The 21232-nt window shown below is 43.9% G+C and overlaps 1 protein-coding gene across 3 annotated transcripts in view; it reads right to left on the bottom strand.

Moving 5' to 3' along the window:
- Window positions 1-1930: 1930 nt before the first annotated feature.
- LOC116503370 (major histocompatibility complex class I-related gene protein-like) overlaps window positions 1931-21232 on the bottom strand; it is a 57933-nt gene continuing 38631 nt past the window's right edge. The window contains exons 1-8 of one of the 3 annotated variants that reach the window (XM_032209744.1): window positions 17851-17957; window positions 8275-8520; window positions 7147-7422; window positions 6262-6549; window positions 5815-6102; window positions 5195-5266; window positions 4116-4267; window positions 2845-3161 (exon numbers count right to left, since the gene is read on the bottom strand). In XM_032209744.1, coding sequence (XP_032065635.1) covers window positions 2934-3161; window positions 4116-4267; window positions 5195-5266; window positions 5815-6102; window positions 6262-6549; window positions 7147-7422; window positions 8275-8520; window positions 17851-17920 — 1620 coding nt within the window. In that variant the 5' untranslated portion in view covers window positions 17921-17957 and the 3' untranslated portion in view covers window positions 2845-2933. Of the gene's footprint in view, window positions 3162-4115; window positions 4268-5194; window positions 5267-5814; window positions 6103-6261; window positions 6550-7146; window positions 7423-8274; window positions 8521-17850; window positions 17958-21232 lie in introns of those variants that run through there. The other 2 variants (XM_032209742.1, XM_032209743.1) reach the window with 2 other exon arrangements.

Below are 21232 nucleotides of genomic sequence, written 5' to 3'. Positions count from 1 at the left end.
CTTTTTTTAAATAGTCTAAGGCAATTTAAAAAAAGATTCTATCCAAAATAAATTAAAGTAAACCATTTTAAAGTATTCTACACTCAATACTTATATGTAAAACTATTGTAAAAAATTCTATGCATTAAATAAAATATTATTTTAAAATACATTAAAATAATAATTAAATAAAACCGGGTCACTTACCAGCAGCAGGCAGAATCAGCAGCACTCTGATGCGATGGATGGATCCTCGTCCCGATGGCAGGCAGCAGGAACAGGTAAGACACCTGACTGGAGGGACAAGGCTAGGGTCACTTAGGTTGCCTGGCATGCTTAGACAGCCAGGTGAGGGTAGAGGGGGGGCGGGGGCTTCCCTAGTGAAAGCTAGGCCGCCGCTGCCCCCCCACCAGAAGACAGCCGTGCGGCGTACGCGAGGCTGCGGCTTTTGCGAGGGAAGGCCTGGAGGAGTTCCCTTGCGAAAGCTTGGTTGCTGCCGCCGCCGTCCGGAGGCGGCCACGCAGCGTACGTGAGGCTGCAGCTTTCGTGAGGGAGGCCGCCGCCGTCCCACCCGAAGGCGGCCACGCGGTGTACACGAGGCCACAGCTTTTGCATGGGAGGCCGCCGCCGCCCGCACCACCCAAATGTGGCCACGTGGCGTACGCGAGGCCACAGCTTTTGCGAGGGAGGCCGCCGCCCCCCACCCGAAGGTGGCCACGCGGCGTAAGGTGGCCACGCGGCATACCCGAGGCCACGGCTTTTGTGAGGGAGGCCGCCCCCCACCCGAAGGCGGCCATGCGGTGTATGCGAGGCCACGGCTTTTGCGAGGGAGGCCGCCGCTGCTCCTGCCACCCGATGGCGGCTGCGTGGCATACGTGAGAGCTAGGCCGCCACCAGCCCTCCCAACCCGGAGGTGACCACACGGCGTACGCGAGGCCATGGCTTTCGCGAGGGAAGGTCTAGAGGCCTTCCCTTGCGAAACCTAGGCCGCTACCGCTGCTACCACCTCTACCCCCCCGGCTTCCTACCACCGCTACCACCGCTGCCGTGGCCATCGCCCACCTGAAGTCCCGCCGCTAGCATCCCGAGTCCTGCTGCCGGGGCTTGGTTGCTTACCTGTGGGGGAAGCAGCAAGCTCCTGGAAGACGAAGGGAAGGTGAACTGAACGATGTGAAGCGCGAAATGAGGCGTCTCGGCAACAAACCCTTTTGAAAAGACTCTTTGAGAGAAAGATTCTTTTCAAAAGAGGAATGTTAGCTGTTGGCACCACACTTTTAAACGAGGCCAGCCCGCTCACTGATTGGCTGAACTCCAGCCAAACAGTGAGCGGCAGGCTGGGTTTAGTGCAGACGGGCGGGGGAGCGAGCGAGCGAGCTGCGACGCACCGGCAAAAGGGTGCTTTGCAGCGACAGGGGCCAGGACTGGTACCGGCGTTCCCGGAAGTTAATTACTCCCGGGTTCACCGAAGAACCAGTTCGTGCGAACCGGTGCGAACCGGGAGGAACCCACCCTTCGTCTATTTGGTCCTGAGATGATCTGAGTTTAACCTTAGTCATGTCCCAAAAAATGAGGGTGAAAGCCCTGATAATATTCCCCAGGTCCCACTCACACCAATGGCAAAATTCTACTGAATGCGAGGTTGCTCAGCTTGGCTGAGAGTTGCAATGATGCCAGGGAAAGGGATAAGTCCCCAAATCCACACACACACATACACACACAAACACCAAAATCCAGGCATAGTTCACCCAAATCCAAAGTGCAAGGCCAAAGTCTGAGAAGCAGGTCTGAAGTCCAAACAGAGGTCACATGGAGGGTGACCTGACAATTGCATGATCGACAAAATAGTGCCGACAAAATAGCGCCAATTACAACGCGACATCATAATCGCGTCGCCAACTTCACGTCAATAAAATCGCGACGACAAAAGCGCGATGAAGACAACCGCACACCATTTAAAAGCAGTAGAAATTTATTATATCACTAAATAACTCAGCAGTAAAAGTTTATTATGTCACTAAATAATTTAAAAACTCAGCAATAAAAATTTATTATTAAAAATTATGTCAATAAATATTTTGAATTAATTTAGATGTCAATATGACATACAGCATGCAGATAATCTGTACAATCATGCCCTGCATATGTAGGAAGAATTGCAGCAAGACGTCTTGATAGTTGCACGTATTTAGACTTGCTTCCAGCGAGACTCCGGCTGTGCTGTTCACAATAATTTGACGAGGTTTTTCCACACCATTTTCAGCTCGTTCGCGTATAGTCCCTTTTATTTTTTCATTTTTTGCGGTATCTGGAGCATGCATGTGTTCAATACTTGTTTGTAACATCCCGTCTGTTTTCTTCTTAAGTCTGCCGGCACACTCTCTTTTAATGCACCTCCGCGAAGACGATCCATCTTGGTTTAACTTGTCACGTTGATATCGATATCCTTCATACAACAGTTGTTTTCCTTTCTGTGACTTAATAATATCCATGGCTGCAGTATAACTCAAACGTCTTATACAGTTGGTGAGTGCTGACCGTTATAACGTACTTATACGCGTTCCACCTGTTCCATCTGTTAAAGCCCCAGCACGCCATTTTGTCGGTGCGCATCTGTTGGCACGTTATTGTCGGAAATCGATTAGCAGTTTTGACGGTGCGCATTTGTCCATCGCAGTTCTGTTGGCGCAGAAAAGTCTATTGCGCATTTGTCGGTGAACCCACATGGAGTGCAGGCTGGAAGTCATGTAAACAGCAGCCACAAAGTGACAGTACCTGCATGGCAGGGCAAATGTGTGGTTGTTTCTAACACTGCATTGTGCAAATCTTGGACTAAGGAGGGGTATGCTTGTATTACTCCTTAGGAGGAAAGAGGCAATGGACCGACCTCCATTGCGCCTCCTTCTGTTCAGTCCTACTCAACAGGTTCTTCTCATCCTTTCTGATCAGCTGCAGCTTCAATCCTTCTCCATCCTGGGCTTCTGGCTGGGTCTGTGAGCCCTCCAGCTGCAGCTGCATCTCTCCCATTTCCTCTTCATCCAGGTGCTCCACTGGTTGTTCCTCTGATGGGCCCCCTCGGAAATCTCCAGAGCTGCTCCTTCCACCTTGTCTGAATAGGCATCTGGGGAAGCCTTCAGAGATCTTTTCTCTCCTTCCCTTAGCTCTGTCTTCTGCCCACAGCCACCCTGTAGGGAAGGAAGCAATCAAAGAAGATAAAACTTTGCACTGCCCTTCCATATAAACAGGTCCTCCCTGAGAGAGGAATCTTCTAAGTAGGGGTCATCCCTTCTCTCCCCAGTGTTTCCTTCCTCTTGTCTCTCTTGTACCTCCAGCTCATCATCACCAAGAAGCCTTTATCCTAGAGGGCCTCCCCCTGTTTTTCCAGCTCACCCTCTCTTTCTCACCCTCCCCTCCTGGACAGAAATCCCCCATTTTCCCAGGGTGCCCCACTTCCTGCTACTAGCCCTTTCCTGTCTCACTCTCCTCCCTTGTAGCTGGAGGGCCAGAGGAGATGAGCTTTGACTGATTTTCCCTTGTATTGCAACCAGATCAGAGGGTCACCAAGAGGAGGGGCTGAGCCCCAGAGGAGCCCCAGACATCCCACCATCCCTCCATGGCTGCCTTGGGAAGACTTTGAGGAGGAATTCCCCACCCCAACAATCCTGAAGGTGTTGGCTCTCAGGTATTCTCCAAGCCCCGGGTTTTATCTAAAATCAGAAATGAGGAGGTGATAAGCTGCCTGGGAAAGCCAAGGGCAATCCCCAAAACAATTAAAAAATGAAAGTTAGAATATTTCGGACACATGATGCGACACCCAGAAAAATACGGCATCCTTCACTTAATCCTCCAGGGAAAGGCTGAAGGCAAATGAGGTCCAGGCAGAAAAAGAACATCATGACTTCAAAATTTAAGGGACCATTTTGGACAAAACCTAACAGCACTTTTTCGTGTGGCTGTTGATAAAAATAGGATTGCCAATGTCCGATGATGATGATGGAGGAGGAGGAGGAGGAGGAGGAGGAGGAGGAGGAGGAGGAAGAAGAAGAAGAAGAAGAAGAAGAAGAAGAAGAAGAAGAAATAGTAGTAATAGTAGTAATAGTAGTAGTTTTGTCTCTTAAATAGACTTCAGCAATAGTCACCTCTGATGTCTTTTTCTGGGAGGACATTGCTTGTGATTGAATCTCATCTTTAGTGCTAGAAGTTAGGAAAGAACGAAGTTTTTCTAAAGGAAGGTGATTGAGGCAAGTTGTCATTGCCTGATGGAGTTTTTCCCTGTAGATCAGACAGCAGCCTAATAAATGGCAAAAAGAGAAGACAGCTAGTTTATTTCTAGACAGCAGCTCCTGCCTGAGATGGATATAAGATGAAGACTCCAAGGGGCCCAGGTGATAAAATTGCCTGGATTATAACTCAGCATTTTGATTTGCTTATCTACGTATAAAATATAAAAGCGAAATACCACTCACGCATCATCATGAAATCTCCAGAACCATAAAGCCTACAACCTTGAAATTTGGCACATATGTTCCTCTTGGCTTCTAGGTGCTCGCTAAGAAAGGATTTTTTTGAAGTGACCATCAGATCATTAGATTTTTTATAGTATTACTAGCTGAAAACCTGTGCTCCGCTACAAAATTATGTGGATCGGGCTTCATAAAATGACACTTACAGCTTGAAAATAAATGAGTAGTTACGAGCGTCTTCTCCCCTTCTCTCCCTCAGGCTTGCCCCACAGAAGCCTCAGTGATTATATTTTAGCCTCCAATTCCCTAATCATCCTGATTGCTCTTCTCCGCACTCTTTCTAGTGTCTCAATCTTTTTCATAGTGTGGTGACCAAAACTGGATGCAGCGCTCTAGGTGTTGTCTTACTAGAGCTTTATAGAGTGGTATTAGTACCTCACTTGATCTTGATTGTATCCCTCTGCTAGTGCAACTTAGCTCATTGCATTGGCTCTTTTAGCAGCTACTGCACACCGCAGCTTCCTTCCAAGCAACAGGAAGGTGGAACATTCTGAGATTTACGGGAAGTAGAAAAATTGCTACCTTGTTTCTTCTTCCTTTCTAACTCTCATTCAAAAGGCTGCTTATGGGGAAGGGTCTTGTGGGGATCCTGGCTGCAATTCTCAGGGAGACCCTCTCCCACCTACATGAGCTCAATCAGCACAGAAAGACACAGGACTTTGGGGGGGGTGTGTCAATGGATGCATTTCACTTACAGGTCAGGAAGAGAATCACAGCTCCCAAGATTATGATCATCACAACTCCCACCGAATGAAATGACCACGTATCTAAAGAAAGAGAAACATGGTTCTGATTAGACAGATTCTGACTTCCCTGACATGGAGATGCTGAGCAATGGAAACTTTTCCCAACCTGAACTGGCTTTCAGGCAATGTCTCCACCTGAAGGAAGCCCCCTGTTCCCCTGAGGCTGAAGAGGGCAGGGCAAATGACCTTGAAGGGGCAAAGGAGGAGCCACAACCAAGGGAGAAGGCAGATAAGGAGGAGATTTGAATCCGGGCCAAGAAATCAGTTTAAGTATACATGTCAAACAGGCCCTTCTCAAGATCACCTGAAGATAAATGGAGGGAGGCAGAAGCATTTTCAGATTGCCAGATTGTACCTGGCATTGTTTTTTTTTTTTTTAAATTCTGGTCTCCCTTGTTGGGCTGACAAAGGGCCAACCTCCCCTGCTGAAAATGGCATTGATTGAACCATCCTACAATGGTGAACAATCTACTTCCACATTTATTTTTTATTGATGTATTTTATTTAATAAATTTATATGCCACCCATCTCACCACGAGATGACATATTACAAATGCTGAGCCTCTCACCTTTTTCCTCCTTCCAGGCCAAGTCCAGGGGCTCCTGCAAACCCTCGTGCTCCAGGTGACACCGAAAATGGTTCCTCTCCTTGGGGTCGATCTCAATGCTGAGCTGGACATTATAAGTTCCATCTGAGTTGGGGGCCACGTTCCTATGGAGGGTCTCATACTGGCAGACCTCTCCGTCTCTCATCCAGGTGGCCTGGATCTCCTTGGGGTAGAAGCCAAAGGCCTGGCAGATGAGGACCTCCAGGCTGTCATTCACCACCTTGCGGGTCACCTTCCCCACTGGGGGCTCTGCAGAAACAGCAACAAGAGAGATGCCAGAACTTCTAGAGTTTCTGGCACGATGGGATATAGTTTCTGAGATATAGATTCATTTTTGAAAGGGGCACGTAGACTTAGGGATAATGTCCTCACTATGACCTCGGTAATTGCAAAAGCTGAGCCTCTCACCTATTTCCTCCTTCCAGGACAAGACCAGGGGCTCCTGCAAGCCCTCATGCTCCAGGTGACACTGAAAATGGTCCCTCTCCTTGGGGTCGATCTCAATGCTGAGCTTGACATTATAGGTTCCATCTGAGTTGGGGGCCACGTTCCTATGGAGGGTCTCGTATTCACAGACCTCCCCATCCCTCCTCCAGGTAGCCTGGATCTCCTTGGAGTAGAAGCCAAAGGCCTGGCAGATGAGGACCTCCAGGCTGTCATTCACCACCTTGCGGGTCACCTTCCCCACTGGGGGCTCTGCAGAAACAACAACAATAAAGTTCCCAGGATTTTTAGTTTCTGGAAAGATTATTTAATAATAGGGAAGAGTTCCTTTGGCCATCGTCTCCCTTCTCCTTTCCTGAACCTCTGGGACCCTGAACTCTTTAGATTCACTTTTGAAAGGGACACGTAGACTTTGGGGTAAAGTTCTTACTCTGACCAAAGTAATTGCAATGCTTGGGCTTCCAGTTGAGTTTTGACACCCTAAGTTGAATTTGTTCAAGTTGTCCCAAGTGGTAATTGGGAAGAGAATCAATTTTTGGTTCTGCCCCAAGTGCAGGAGGTAAAAATTAGATTTCCTCATGAAAATGAAGCTCGATCTCAACTTTGCTATCTGGCTCCTTTGGTTTCCTTTTCTTTTCCTTTGAAGAACTTAGTTGTTGAGGGGTGAGGTTTTGGAACTTCTTTTCCTGATTGTTGTAATGCCCCTAGTTTGTTTTGGAAAATGCCCAGATCACTTTCTGCCAGGCACGTGAAGGATGGCTTGGCTGTGCAGGGCAGAAAAACACAAGAAGAGGAAGAGGAAGGAGCCTAGGAAAAAATTGCACAACCTGAGCCCATTCAGCTACTCACCTGTCTTCTTCACAGCCTCCATCTGGTAGGAGAGGCATTTCTCTAGCCACTCAAGGCAGTTATTCTCCAGAAAGAATTTGATTCTGTCAGACCTCGCTGTATTCTTCTCCCACTCCTCCTTGACCTTCTGGGCTTTGGGTTGAGCTGGGACCCATCTGAGGGTCTCCTTATTGAAGCTGATGAAGTCCTTCCCATTGTAGCCATAGCGGAAGAACCCTCCTTTGCTCCCGTCTTCCCTGCGCTCACAGCCCAAAGTCACCTGCCAGATGTGAAGCCCTGAAATACACAAAGAGGGAGAAGAATAGTCCAGAATTGCTCTCCTTAGAGCACCACCACCACAAGTAATTGAAGTGTTTACTTCTCCCCATCCCACCAGGGGAGGGGAAACAGATCTTTCCTCCCCTCTTTCTTTCAATGGTCTTTTCTGTGATCTGGGGCTACACTTGGTCTTTTTGATGTGGGGCTAGAAGATCATGAAGACCCTGAGAGAGAAGATCTTGGTTTCCTTTGCAAAAAAGGATCTCCCATCCTCAAGCTCCTTACAGCCATTGGTGGTCAAGGGCAGAAACAATGCCCTCCTTTCCTGGGAAGGAGTGTCAACTACTAAAATGGAACTGGCGGCAGCCACTTTTCCATTTCTCAGTTGCCACACAGGAATGGTGTGGGGAGGTTTGGAATGTCACTCCAACCCAGACATAACACATAATTGTCCCGTAGGAACCAAGGTCATCTCCAGAGGTGGAGAGGGAGAGGAGTGACCAAGAAGCTCTCCAATTAACCCAATTGGACAATGTTACATGTGACACTTGGGGAGGGAATCATTTACTCTTTTAATTATACTGAAACTGCGGGAAACAATTAGAGTTGGTTTTTCTTCCACTCATGCCGATATTCTGTAGCCAATAAAGAAGTTCTTTGAGGAAGGTTCCAGTCTCAGAATTATGATTTGGTTGGGTTCATTAGTCAGAACTTTGGCACAGGGTTTATCTCAACCCCCTAAGCTCCCAGCCCCCTATTTTCTGTTCTTTGCCTGCCTGCCTCTTTTCCCATTAACCAAAATGACAAGAGGTGGGAAGGTGAGATTTGAGGGAGAATTTGGAACTTGAAGGCTGATCTGCCTTTGCTTACCTCCAGTCCGGGGGTTGCGGTTTGATAACCACTCCAGGTCAGCTGTGAACTCCTTCTTAGGTACCACAATTGTGTTTGCCTCCTCCACCTCCATCCAGGGCACCAGAGGAACCATGTTCCCGGTGGAAAAGTTATATCGAGCGATGGGCTGGTCATCCAGGTTGACCATGGAAAGGAACTGGGGCACCCTCTGGCTGGACTCTGACACCTCCAGGTAGGAATAGGACAGGGAGTGCCTGGAGGAGCCTGGAAGGGGAAGAGGGTTACAATCAAGATCAAGTGAGCTGCTAATACCACCCTACAAAGCCTTAATAAGACCACACCTTGAATACTGCCTCCAGTATCTTTTTATCATATGTGGTGGTTGTGTACAATAGCCAAGGGATTTTGATGTCAGATAAAGACATGGATGTAACCCTAGTCTTGGCTTGGCAATGTATATGTATAGGCATAAGCCATGATTATAACAAATGTATCTGTTACTTTAAATGCTAGAGAGATGTAATTTTATGGCTTTAAGCAGCCATAAAAGGAGGAAGGAACTATTACGGTTTCTCCTGATGCTCCTGATAGTTACTGACTGGTACTGTATGTGCTTAGTATTGGGAGAGAAGACTGTGTATTGGATGGTGGCTACTCTGTATAGTAGTTACCAGTCTACATGGTGAATTGTGAGTTGAGCAACTGTAACCAACATATTGTAAATAGACTGTGTATATACTTCAAGACTGTTTATAGTCTGTTTGGAGACTATCCTATTTTTGTTAGGCAAGTGGCTGTGAGTGACTATTTAGTGGCTTAGTCGTTACTATAACTTCTGCTGCAGAACTCTAGTCTCCTAACGGGGATAGACTTAATAGTTGGAAGAGATGTTAGAACAAAAGATATATTTAAAACCAGAACTATTACTATTAGGAATAATAAAAAAATATAGTAAAGGAGTGACATATTTAATACTGCATGTAATAACTGCAGCAATATTGGTATATGCACAAAATTGGAAAAACAGAGATGCCCCCACCCCCACCCCGAAGAAAAGGTAACAAAGAAAATTTTGGTCTCTGCAGAAATGGACAGATTGCCACTAGAAATCAAAAATAGAGATGAGACAGAATATTATGAAATTTGGAACAAAATGTATCAATGGTTGGAAATGAGGAAAATGAGTTGGAAAAGAATATTTGGAGGATTGTAAAATTGGAACTGGATAATACATAGATTCACTTAACAGCTGGGTTGTGAACTTAACAATTGCAATGATTCACTTAGCAACAGTGGCAAGAAAAATCTTACAATGGGAAAAACTCACTTAACAAATTTTTTACTTAGCAACATAAATTTTGGGGTCAATCTGGTCATAAGTCAAGGACTACCTGCATTGAACCACAAGCGCTTGGGAGATATCCTCAGTGGAGACTTATGATCTTGAGGACTGAGGTGCTGTGGTTTGGAAAAATCCCATTTATAATTGATGAAAGAAATGTCCGTCTGGGTTCGGCTCCAAGTGGGGAAAAAGACACTGGAGACATAGAGGCTGCTTGGAAAGAGGGTTTATTGGTGGACAGGACCACGTGGCTTGAGCCCTGAACAGAAAAGGTGATCCCATGCTTCAATGTTGGTGGAGAAAAGAGAAGGAAGAACTCAGATGCTGAATCCCTGGTTGTATGCCCTCTCTGGCCTTTGATCTTGAGCTTGTATTCTGATTGGTTGTCAGACTCCCATGGGGCCATGCAGGGGCAACTCTCTAGGCTGCGTTTTGAATCCAGGTTTGGTTGAGTTCTCAGATGCCATCAATGTTCCCTCTAATTTTTTTTCAGGGTGAGCGGAAAAGTATAGTGTTTGAGCGGCACAGTTTCATGCCTGAGCACCTAAGAGAGCAACAGTTTGAACTTCTGTCTCGTCTGCTGGACATTTGCGCAACATTCCAAGTGCCAAGCACCAATTGTGAGCGAGGTTTCAGCCTGAGGAATGCCAGGCATGAAAATGTGCTACTCAAACACTATACTTTTCCGCTCACCCTGGAAAAAAAAAAGACTTCTGCTCAGCTTTTAGATTGTTAGACTGGCTAGAGAGAGACATGGCACCAACAGGTCCTGGGTCCTGGCATTTTGCAGGCAACCTGTCCTCTCACATTCCTTTGGAATGCAACCCATCACATTTGAATTAGATTTTGCCAATTATCCTATTAAAAGATAATCCTATTATTCTAAAATATGACTAACTCGATATTAAAAATGTAAATATTTAATGCTGATAAATAATAGCAGTAATTGTTATTTAGTATGATTAAAATCAGTATTGATATATCAATATATCTATCAAAATTGACAATAAACACTAAAATAACAATACAAATATATAATGTGGAATATAAATGTAATAAATATAATATATAAATACAACATAAATGTAATAAAATAATTTATCATGAAACTCTCCCCCTTTAAAGTAATAAGATCAATTAAATAGTCTAGCGTTTGGACAATATGCTATATGTTATGTTACTTAAGAATATATATGCCTCAGAATCAGATACAACATCCACATCATTTCCAACTGAGTCAATAAAATGATATGCCATGCCAAAACTATTTTAAATAAAGATATGAAATTAATCAAGTATTGCATTTATTTTTCAAAATGAATGTAGAATTTTTTTTATTATTTAAGTTTTGAAGACTTAGACACAAAAAGAGATAGCTGACTAACCTAATACGATTAAACCAATAACTCAAATGAACAATATACAACAACTGAGAGATAAGCGAAAGGAGAAATGTATTAGGGGTGAGAACCCACTGTCGAGCAATTTGGTTAGACCACAATGTTGGGAAAACTTAAAAAAGCTGATAGGAAATCCGCTATAACTACCTGCTTGGAATTAGCAATTAAACTTCATTTTAGATGAGGCGAGAGGATTTATAATCCTTGCCTCCTTAAGCAAGGAAAGGAAAAGAGAACCAGGTTGTCCTCAGCAGAGGAAAATATGTAAATGTAACAAAGGTTAGAGGGGAGGGGAGGAGGATAGTAGGGAAGTCAGGATGGAGAGGAGAAAGGAGAGGAACAGGAAAGGCAGAAGAAGGGGGGAAGGATAAGGAGGAGGAAGAGAAAGAAGAGAAGGGAAAGAAGGTGGGAAGAAAGAAGGAGAGAAGAAAGAGAAGAAACCGGGGGGAGGAAGGAGGGAGGGAAGAGGAGAGGGTAGTAAAGAGGGAAAGAGGGAGGGAAAGAAAGAGAGAAGGAGAGTTGAAAGGAAGGAAGGAAGGAGGGAGGAAAGGAGGGAGATTAAGAGAAAAGGAAGGAGGAGGGAAAGAGGAAGGGAAGGAGGAAAGGTATGTGAGAAGGAGGGGGGGACTGAGGGAGGGAAAGGAGGGGGAAGGAAAGGAGGAAAGGAGAAAAGAAAGGAGGGAAGGCAGGGGAGAAGGAAGTAAGGGGGGGAGGGAAGAAAAGGATATGGAAAAGAAGAAAGGAGGGAAGAGAAGAGGGAGGGAAGGAATAAGATACCTAACCTTTGATGTTTATAATGATTTGATAGTATGGGAATATCTCGAAATGTAGTTGTATTGTTTTTTACAAGTTATGGATGTTGTATTTTCTTTTTACCAATAAAATCTTTTTTAAAAATTAAAAAAAAAAGTTTTGTACCCTATCTTTTCTAACTAACGTTAACTTTAAAAAGATGTTACATCAGACTACAATACAAGTAATTAAATGAAGACTAAAATAAGTGTTTTGGCATATTGAGCTTTTTATATTTCTTTCTAATATTGCTTCCTTAGTTGAGAACTTCCTCCTCAGCTTACTTACGCATTAACTGTTTGTTGCTTTTATGGCTTATTCATTCACTGCTCCATCTTCAGTTTTTTTCACAGGGGACAGGGCTTCCTTCCTTCCTTCCTTCCACTCCTTTGGCCACCAATTTTGATCCAACTCTCTCTCTCTCTCTCTCTCTCTCTCTCTCTCACACACACACACACACACACACACACACACACACACAGACATGTGTTCTTTGGGGGGAGGGTTGAATTACTCCGCCTCACTGCGCAAAGTCGGCTCAGCATGTGTTCGGCGGCCCCTGCTTACGCTGAATCAAATCTGCAGCCGGCGGGAACATTTCAAAGCCGCCAGTCCTCTTGCTCCTTCTCCTTCACCGGCAAAGCAGCGGCGGTGGTGCCTCCCCCTCCGCTCGGAGCACCTCAGCTGGGCTCTGGGTTATCCCTGCCATCGCCTCCACCTCCGCCGCTTTCCTACTAGCTCCCGCGGCCTCAAAAGCACGGCAGAGGAGGAAGGGGGAGGGATAACGCGGGGGCCAGCTCCACGTGGAGAGAGAGGCACCACTGCCACGGGCGGCTCATCAAAACAAGTCTGGGGAGGTCCTTTGCAGGCGGCCAGTTCTAGCTGCCTGCAAAGGACTTCCCCACGTTTGCTTTGGTAGAAATCTCTGCGCGGCAGTTAGAAATCTCTGCGCGGAGGTTTCTAGCGACGTGCGCGGCCGCGCAGGCGCGCACCTTAGAGGGAACAGTGGAAGGCTCCCCCCTCAGACGCTTCTACGCACGCGCAGAAGCATGCGAGTGCGTGAGCGTTCAGGAGCGCGCACGAGCAAACCGATAGTAAAAAAAAAGTGGAAACTCACCACTGACTGGGAGCCTATGCACCGAAGACTTATTCTATTCTCTCTTTCTCTCTCCTTCCTTCCCTCTCTTTCTCCCTCTCCATCCCCCTCTTCCTCTCCCTTCCTCTCTCTCTCTCTCTCTCTCCATCTCCCCCCTGTCCCTTCTCTCCCTCCCTGTTCCTCTCTCTGCCTTCTTTCCCTCCCTCTCTGCCCTAGACTAGATCTTGGCAAGAGAAATGCTGTGTGTGTCCAGGACAATTATTCCAAAAGGCAGGTTGAAGAAATGTTTACAATAGAGTGTTATGAACTTGGCAATTGGATGCAGTTGTTGGTAAACTTCCTAATCAAGAACCTAAGGAAAGGTTTCGCTATTAAGAGCCGTGAAGAACCCTGGTCTCAGAGAGAATGATGGGCTGATTTGTGTAATTAAGAAATTGTGCAGACTTTTCAGTAAGTAAAAAATAACTGGCAGAGTGCTTCAGATTTTAACTGCTGTTGTTCAATCTGTCAGCTATTTTTCCTTTCACGTATGTAATCTATGACAGGTCGAGTGGAGTGCAAATAATTGTACAAACTTATAAATTTTGGACTTGCTGTGCAAGGGGAAATAGCTATTATTGTTGCAGTAGATTTCTCAATGTTCAGCTAGGGCTTATAATAAGCATTTTTGTCACTTGTTTATAATTAACATTTCCCCCCCAATGTTTTTGCTTGTCTTGTTCTGTGTCCATTTTTTTCCTTTTGATTTTAATATTTTGAATAAAATAAAGTCCTTCAGAATGCATAGAACATCCCCCCCCCCTTTGAATACTGATAAATATAGGGACTCCCTCTAATGGCCACCTATATATAGACACCTCTTTAAAAGGTAAATGGCTTGCATGGACCCCATCAGTCTTAAAGAGGAGATGCCTGAATTGCTGAATCATCCTCCTTGCATCTTCTTACAGATGAATAAGTAAATTGGAGTTTTGAGGAACCTTTTGCCTCGGATTTTTATTTTATGGAAGATGCTATTTGGAACCGTGACATTTAATCAGCTGGCCGCTATTAAATGCTCGGTAGCTGACAATCTATATTCACTAAATTAGTATTGACCATTAAAAAAAAACCAGAGATGTCAATCAACCAATTTGACCTTCCATCTGCCTACTGAAGAAAAAAAGTTAGGAGGTAATTCCAACAACAAAGCTAAGCTTCCGAATCCTCTGTACACAATCTATTAATAGCAATAGCAATAGCAGTAGACTTATATACCGCTTCATAGGGCTTTCAGCCCTCTCTAAGCGGTTTACAGAGAGTCAGCATATTGCCCCCAACAATCTGGGTCCTCATTTTACCCACCTCGGAAGGATGGAAGGCTGAGTCAACCCTGAGCCGGTGAGATTTGAACCGCTGAACTGCTGATCTAGCAGTAGCCTGCAGTGCTGCATTTAACCACTGCGCCACCTCGGCTCTTATTGTTCTTAACTCACAGAAAGTCCACAAACGGCTTTTAATTTCCCAGGAACCCACTACCACCATTGTGGCTGATGTATCTACAGTCAAATACCTTTGATTGAATCTTAATAATAAAAACAACTCCTTCCAGTTTTATTGTTCTTACTTTTCCTTAAAATTATGTAGGAAGTTATCACCCAGCCCTCTCCCAGAAAAATGAAATATCCTAGGAAATATTGAAAAGGCAGAATATTTCTCTGGATGTGAAAAGAAAGAAACATGTTTTAAGAGACAGAATAGCTGCCTGTAGCTTCCTGCCCATCCCCACTTGGTCAATGGGCCATTAAGAAGACATAATAAAGACTTCTCCATTTCAGGTCCAGGGGGATGGGATTAAAGCATGATAATATTGGCCCTTTACCCAACTTGCCACATGGCATCCACTGTTCCCTCTAAGGTGCGCGCGTGCGCGGCCGCGCACGTCGCTAGAAACCTCCGCGCAGAGATTTCTAACTGCCGCGCAGAGTTTTCTGTAAAGCAAACGTGGGGAAGTCCTTTGCAGGCAGCTAGAACTGGCCGCCTGCAAAGGACCTCCCCAGACTTGTTTTGATGAGCCGCCCGTGGCAGTGGTGCCTCTCTCTCCACGTGGAGCTGGCCCCCGCGTTATCCCTCCCCCTTCCTCCTCTGCCGTGCTTTTGAGGCCGCGGGAGCTAGTAGGAAAGCGGCGGAGGTGGAGGCGATGGCAGGGATAACCCAGAGCCCAGCTGAGGTGCTCCGAGCGGAGGGGGAGGCACCACCGCCGCTGCTTTGCCGGTGAAGGAGAAGGAGCAAGAGGACTGGTGGCTTTGAAATGGTCCCGCCGGCTGCAGATTTGATTCAGCGTAAGCAGGGGCCGCCGAACACATGCTGAGCCGACTTTGCGCAGTGAGGCGGAGTAATTCAACCCCCCCCCAAAGAACACATGTCTGTGTGTGTGTGTGTGTGTGTGTGTGTGTGTGTGTGAGAGGGTGTGAGAGAGAGAGAGAGAGAGAGCCACCGCGAGACAGAGAGACCGAGCGAGAGAGCGAGAGAGAGAGTTGGATCAAAATTGGTGGCCAAAGGAGTGGAAGGAAGGAAGGAAGGAAGCCCTGTCCCCTGTGAAAAAAACTGAAGATGGAGCAGTGAATGAATAAACCATAAAAGCAACAAACAGTTAATGCGTAAGTAAGCTGAGGAGGAAGTTCTCAACTAAGGAAGCAATATTAGAAAGAAATATAAAAAGCTCAATATGCCAAAACACTTATTTTAGTCTTCATTTAATTACTTGTATTGTAGTCTGATGTAACATCTTTTTAAAGTTAACGTTAGTTAGAAAAGATAGGGTACAAAACTTTTTTTTTTAATTTTTAAAAAAGATTTTATTGGTAAAAAGAAAATACAACATCCATAACTTGTAAAAAACAATACAACTACATTTCGAGATATTCCCATACTATCAAATCATTATAAACATCAAAGGTTAGGTATCTTATTCCTTCCCTCCCTCTTCTCTTCCCTCCTTTCTTCTTTTCCATATCCTTTTCTTCCCTCCCCCCCTTACTTCCTTCTCCCCTGCCTTCCCTCCTTTCTTTTCTCCTTTCCTCCTTTCCTTCCCCCTCCTTTCCCTCCCTCAGTCCCCCCCTCCTTCTCACATACCTTTCCTCCTTCCCTTCCTCTTTCCCTCCTCCTTCCTTTTCTCTTAATCTCCCTCCTTTCCTCCCTCCTTCCTTCCTTCCTTTCAACTCTCCTTCTCTCTTTCTTTCCCTCCCTCTTTCCCTCTTTACTACCCTCTCCTCTTCCCTCCCTCCTTCCTCCCCCCGGTTTCTTCTCTTTCTTCTCTCCTTCTTTCTTCCCACCTTCTTTCCCTTCTCTTCTTTCTCTTCCTCCTCCTTATCCTTCCCCCCTTCTTCTGCCTTTCCTGTTCCTCTCCTTTCTCCTCTCCATCCTGACTTCCCTACTATCCTCCTCCCCTCCCCTCTAACCTTTGTTACATTTACATATTTTCCTCTGCTGAGGACAACCTGGTTCTCTTTTCCTTTCCTTGCTTAAGGAGGCAAGGATTATAAATCCTCTCGCCTCATCTAAAATGAAGTTTAATTGCTAATTCCAAGCAGGTAGTTATAGCGGATTTCCTATCAGCTTTTTTAAGTTTTCCCAACATTGTGGTCTAACCAAATTGCTCGACAGTGGGTTCTCACCCCTAATACATTTCTCCTTTCGCTTATCTCTCAGTTGTTGTATATTGTTCATTTGAGTTATTGGTTTAATCGTATTAGGTTAGTCAGCTATCTCTTTTTGTGTCTAAGTCTTCAAAACTTAAATAATAAAAAAAATTCTACATTCATTTTGAAAAATAAATGCAATACTTGATTAATTTCATATCTTTATTTAAAATAGTTTTGGCATGGCATATCATTTTATTGACTCAGTTGGAAATGATGTGGATGTTGTATCTGATTCTGAGGCATATATATTCTTAAGTAACATAACATATAGCATATTGTCCAAACGCTAGACTATTTAATTGATCTTATTACTTTAAAGGGGGAGAGTTTCATGATAAATTATTTTATTACATTTATGTTGTATTTATATATTATATTTATTACATTTATATTCCACATTATATATTTGTATTGTTATTTTAGTGTTTATTGTCAATTTTGATAGATATATTGATATATCAATACTGATTTTAATCATACTAAATAACAATTACTGCTATTATTTATCAGCATTAAATATTTACATTTTTAATATCGAGTTAGTCATATTTTAGAATAATAGGATTATCTTTTAATAGGATAATTGGCAAAATCTAATTCAAATGTGATGGGTTGCATTCCAAAGGAATGTGAGAGGACAGGTTGCCTGCAAAATGCCAGGACCCAGGACCTGTTGGTGCCATGTCTCTCTCTAGCCAGTCTAACAATCTAAAAGCTGAGCAGAAGTCTTTTTTTTTTCCAGGGTGAGCGGAAAAGTATAGTGTTTGAGTAGCACATTTTCATGCCTGGCATTCCTCAGGCTGAAACCTCGCTCACAATTGGTGCTTGGCACTTGGAATGTTGCGCAAATGTCCAGCAGACGAGACAGAAGTTCAAACTGTTGCTCTCTTAGGTGCTCAGGCATGAAACTGTGCCGCTCAAACACTATACTTTTCCGCTCACCCTGAAAAAAAATTAGAGGGAACATTGGAGCCTCCCCCCCCCCCCGCTACGGCCAGTTAACCCAATCCAGGCCGAACCAGGAGCAACCCACCTCTGCCCCTCAGGGTAGAATACATGCAGCAAGAATCACCACACTTAGGGACAGTCATAGGGACTTTCACTCCTTCAGTCAGTAGATCGCTTGTTCCTAAGTTGCTGGAACACACAACGGGTTAAAAAAAAATAAAGGCAGAATCGTAACCCAAGGAGACGGAGGGGGAATGTGGGGAAGGGATCCAGGCAGGACACGCGTCCGTTCCCCCCACCACTCCCACATCGCAAATCCTTTCAAAAACTCACCGCGGCGGCCCCTCGGCATGATGGATCCCTGGACGATCAGGAGGAACAGGAGCGCCACTTGCATCAGCATCTCCTCCCGGCTTCGTGTCTATGGTCGAAAACGAAGGTCTCCTCCCATACCAAAGTCTTTTTGTCCTTCAGGAGGAGCTTGGCACCGGCCACCCCCGAGGTTTGCCAATCGCAGCGCCGCTGCTACGCCCCCCGCGACGCCCCAGTTCCACCCCCGCCGTTAAGACGATTCTGGAAGGTCCTGACGTTGCCCTCCACACCCAAAGAAATCTCTCCTCTCCACTTAAAGTTCTCACCAGCCAGGCTCAGAATGCAAAGGACCTGGTTCCGCCTGGTGTGTGAACGCAGAATAACAGAGTTAACAGATAAACAGAGTTGGAAGGGACTGTGAGGGTTGGAAATTCAGCCTTGTGTTTGATGAGGGGGTGAATGGTGTTTTTTTTTCCTTGGAGTATACCTTATGATTAAGTAAAATAAACCCGTGGTAGATTCTAAGAAAACACATTTTTTTTTAATAAGTGTTTTTTAATTTTAGTTTAAAACGGTTACAGCATTTTTCTTTACATCTGTAGAAAATGTATCAATCAATTACAGATAAGTTTTAGTACATCTCCTCCACAGTCAACCAACATAACTCATATTAACTCAAGCATTATTATATATCCATTTTCATTTAACTGTAATTATTATTTAGAAATATTGGTAAGAGTAATAATCTTGAGCAATACCTGCCCACACCGGTGGGAAAGGAAAAAAATCAAAAAAAAAAAAAAAAGAAAGAAAGAAAAAAGGACAAATAAAAAATAAAAATTAAAATAAAAAATAGTAAATAATACGAAAAAAGACAAAAACGACAAGAGACAAGGCAGGAAAACAAAACAAAACACAGGTGTCTATTATGAAAAAAAAAGAAGTATATCAACTGGTTACAACATGCTTTGGTGCTTCTCTTCCGTTAATTCATATTAATTCAAATATCTTAACTCGAATATTTACCATATCAACATCATTATACCTCCAGTTTTAATTACCTATGGTTATTTAAACATCCTTCATCCTTAGCTATGCTAAAGAATTAATCCATAACACATGCTGACAATTCATTTACTTATTTGTAAAATCCTCTATTATCATCAAATCCTCATATCCTATTTTAACTGAACATCCATAATATTTAATTATATCATATATCATAACATTTTCCCAGTATTGATTAACATTTGATTGTATGTATTTTATTTAGTTTTTTAATAGTGATAATTATTGTACTTAATACTCTTTGTGTATGATCTAAAGATGTTTTCTCATATCCAATTGTTAGTTATCATATCAACTCCACATTATATACATTACTATCAATATCAATTATTATTCAGCTATATCTGTTACAAGAAAAAGCAATTAGGTTTAACTAGTTTTCAATTGTATTCATCAATCTATCAGCCAGTTCCAAATTGTATATATTGCTATCCATATCAGTCATTATTCAGCTATATCTATTACAAATTGAAGTAATCAGATTTAGCTAATTTTAAGTTGTATTCTCCCATCTGTCAGCCTGTGTCCCTCCAACAGCGAGATTTCCTCAGTCCAATAGCCATTCGTTGGATAAATTTACCAAATGTTTTCATAAGCAAATCCAGACAAAGATATTTTGGCACCTTTGGACTCTGAATGTCAGTGATGAAATAATAATGTTGTCCTGGGCTTATAAAATTTTCCAAATTAACTTTAATTCTCAAGGGTGGATTTTCCATTCCTCCTGCACTCTGTCTCTTTAAATGAGTCTTCTTTATAGCTCCCCCACTCCTTTCTTCCTCTGAGATAGACCAGACACCATTTCTCACATTTTCCATTTGTGTTTCAGGAACATTTAAACATTCAACGATCTCAGTTTTAACTTCATATTTTAAAATCAGTTGGTCCAATTTTCTTTCCAGCATTTGATAAGAATCAAAAAGTCCTCTACACGCAGAAAAAAGAGTCTGAAATGAAATCTTAGAGGTATTTTGGGAGGCCATGATGTGTCGCAGTTAAAAATTACAAGCTCTCTTTTTTTTTTTTTCCCACAGACTTCGAAACACTTTTCTTAGTCTCTTACAGGCTGTCAATCTCATCTAGTTGTAAACAGAACCAAGTAATAAAGTAATAAAAATGTCGAATCGTGACGGGCTAATTAGTAGAAGATAAATTTTACGATCCACTTAGGGAGATTCAGAGGGGGGAGGATGTCGAGGAGTTTCTTGAAGCATTTAAGAAGTAAAGTAACCACCAGTCATAAATCCATTAGAAAAAGCCAATTCGCCGCTAAATCTTCCTGTTCTTTGGTTTCAGTTAGCTTAATTTTTTAACGCGAACAGTCTCTCTTGGATAATAAAATCAGCTTACCAGATGACATCACTTCTACCATTCTTAGGGGCAACCTGCAGTTTCAGTTAGCACGCAGCTAATCCAAAAAGGAATTGGCACGAGGAGTTAATACCCCCCCCCAGAGACTTGCGGGTGTCTCTGAGGTCCTGGGTCTCTCCCCACCTTCACTGTCGTCTCCGGGACAGCTAGGGTTCAAAGAACCCGTCCAAAAATCCTTCGGTATAGAGGAATTTCAGGAGTAGCCTGAAACTTTATCTTCTCACTGCTAAGCCCCGCCTTCTTTCCCAGAAAAAACACATTTTTATTGTAAAATAAATAACAAACAAACTTACTGGCTAAAACTTACATTCTGGTGAAGTTCCAAGCCTATCTCCTTGTGGCAGGCAAACAGAAAGAGGAAAAAGAAAGGCAAAAGAGACAGGCGTAGTAGGCTTACAGAGAAGAGCCAGCCTACCGTATGTCTTAGAATATAAGCACAGCTGGCAAAAAACAACAACAACATCGTGACAGGGACTTTATAGGTCATGTAATCCAACCCCAATCCCCCCTCCTTAAGTAGGTGACCCTATACCATTTCTTACATAGGGCAATCCAATCTCTTCTTGAACTCTTCCAGTGATGAAGCTCCTACAACTTTTGAAGACAACTTTTGTTGCCTGGTTGATTGTTCTGTCAGAAACTTTCTCCTTATCTCCAGGTTGAATCTCTCCTTGATCAGTTTCTATTCATTATGCCTTGTCTGGCCTTCGGGTGCCTTGGAAAATAGCTTGATCCCCTCCTCTCTGTGGCAGCCCCTCAAATATTGGAACGCTGCTATTGTCAGATCCCTAAAAGTGATACTGCCATTCAATTGGGAGGAGGGGAGCCTCGGAGTTAAACCATTAGCTACATCTGTAACAACTGAGTTTTACAACTTTACAACTGGTTTCCTGTCACTGGGAGACTGAAGGTCCCAACATCTCTGGAGGGGTGTTTATGATAGCCATGTGGGATATATTACTTT

Source organism: Thamnophis elegans, chromosome 2 (assembly GCF_009769535.1).
Source record: "Thamnophis elegans isolate rThaEle1 chromosome 2, rThaEle1.pri, whole genome shotgun sequence".
NCBI lineage: Eukaryota > Metazoa > Chordata > Lepidosauria > Squamata > Colubridae > Thamnophis > Thamnophis elegans.
The sequence above is the reverse complement of the archived record's forward strand: the minus strand, read 5'-3'. Positions and strand labels throughout refer to the sequence as shown.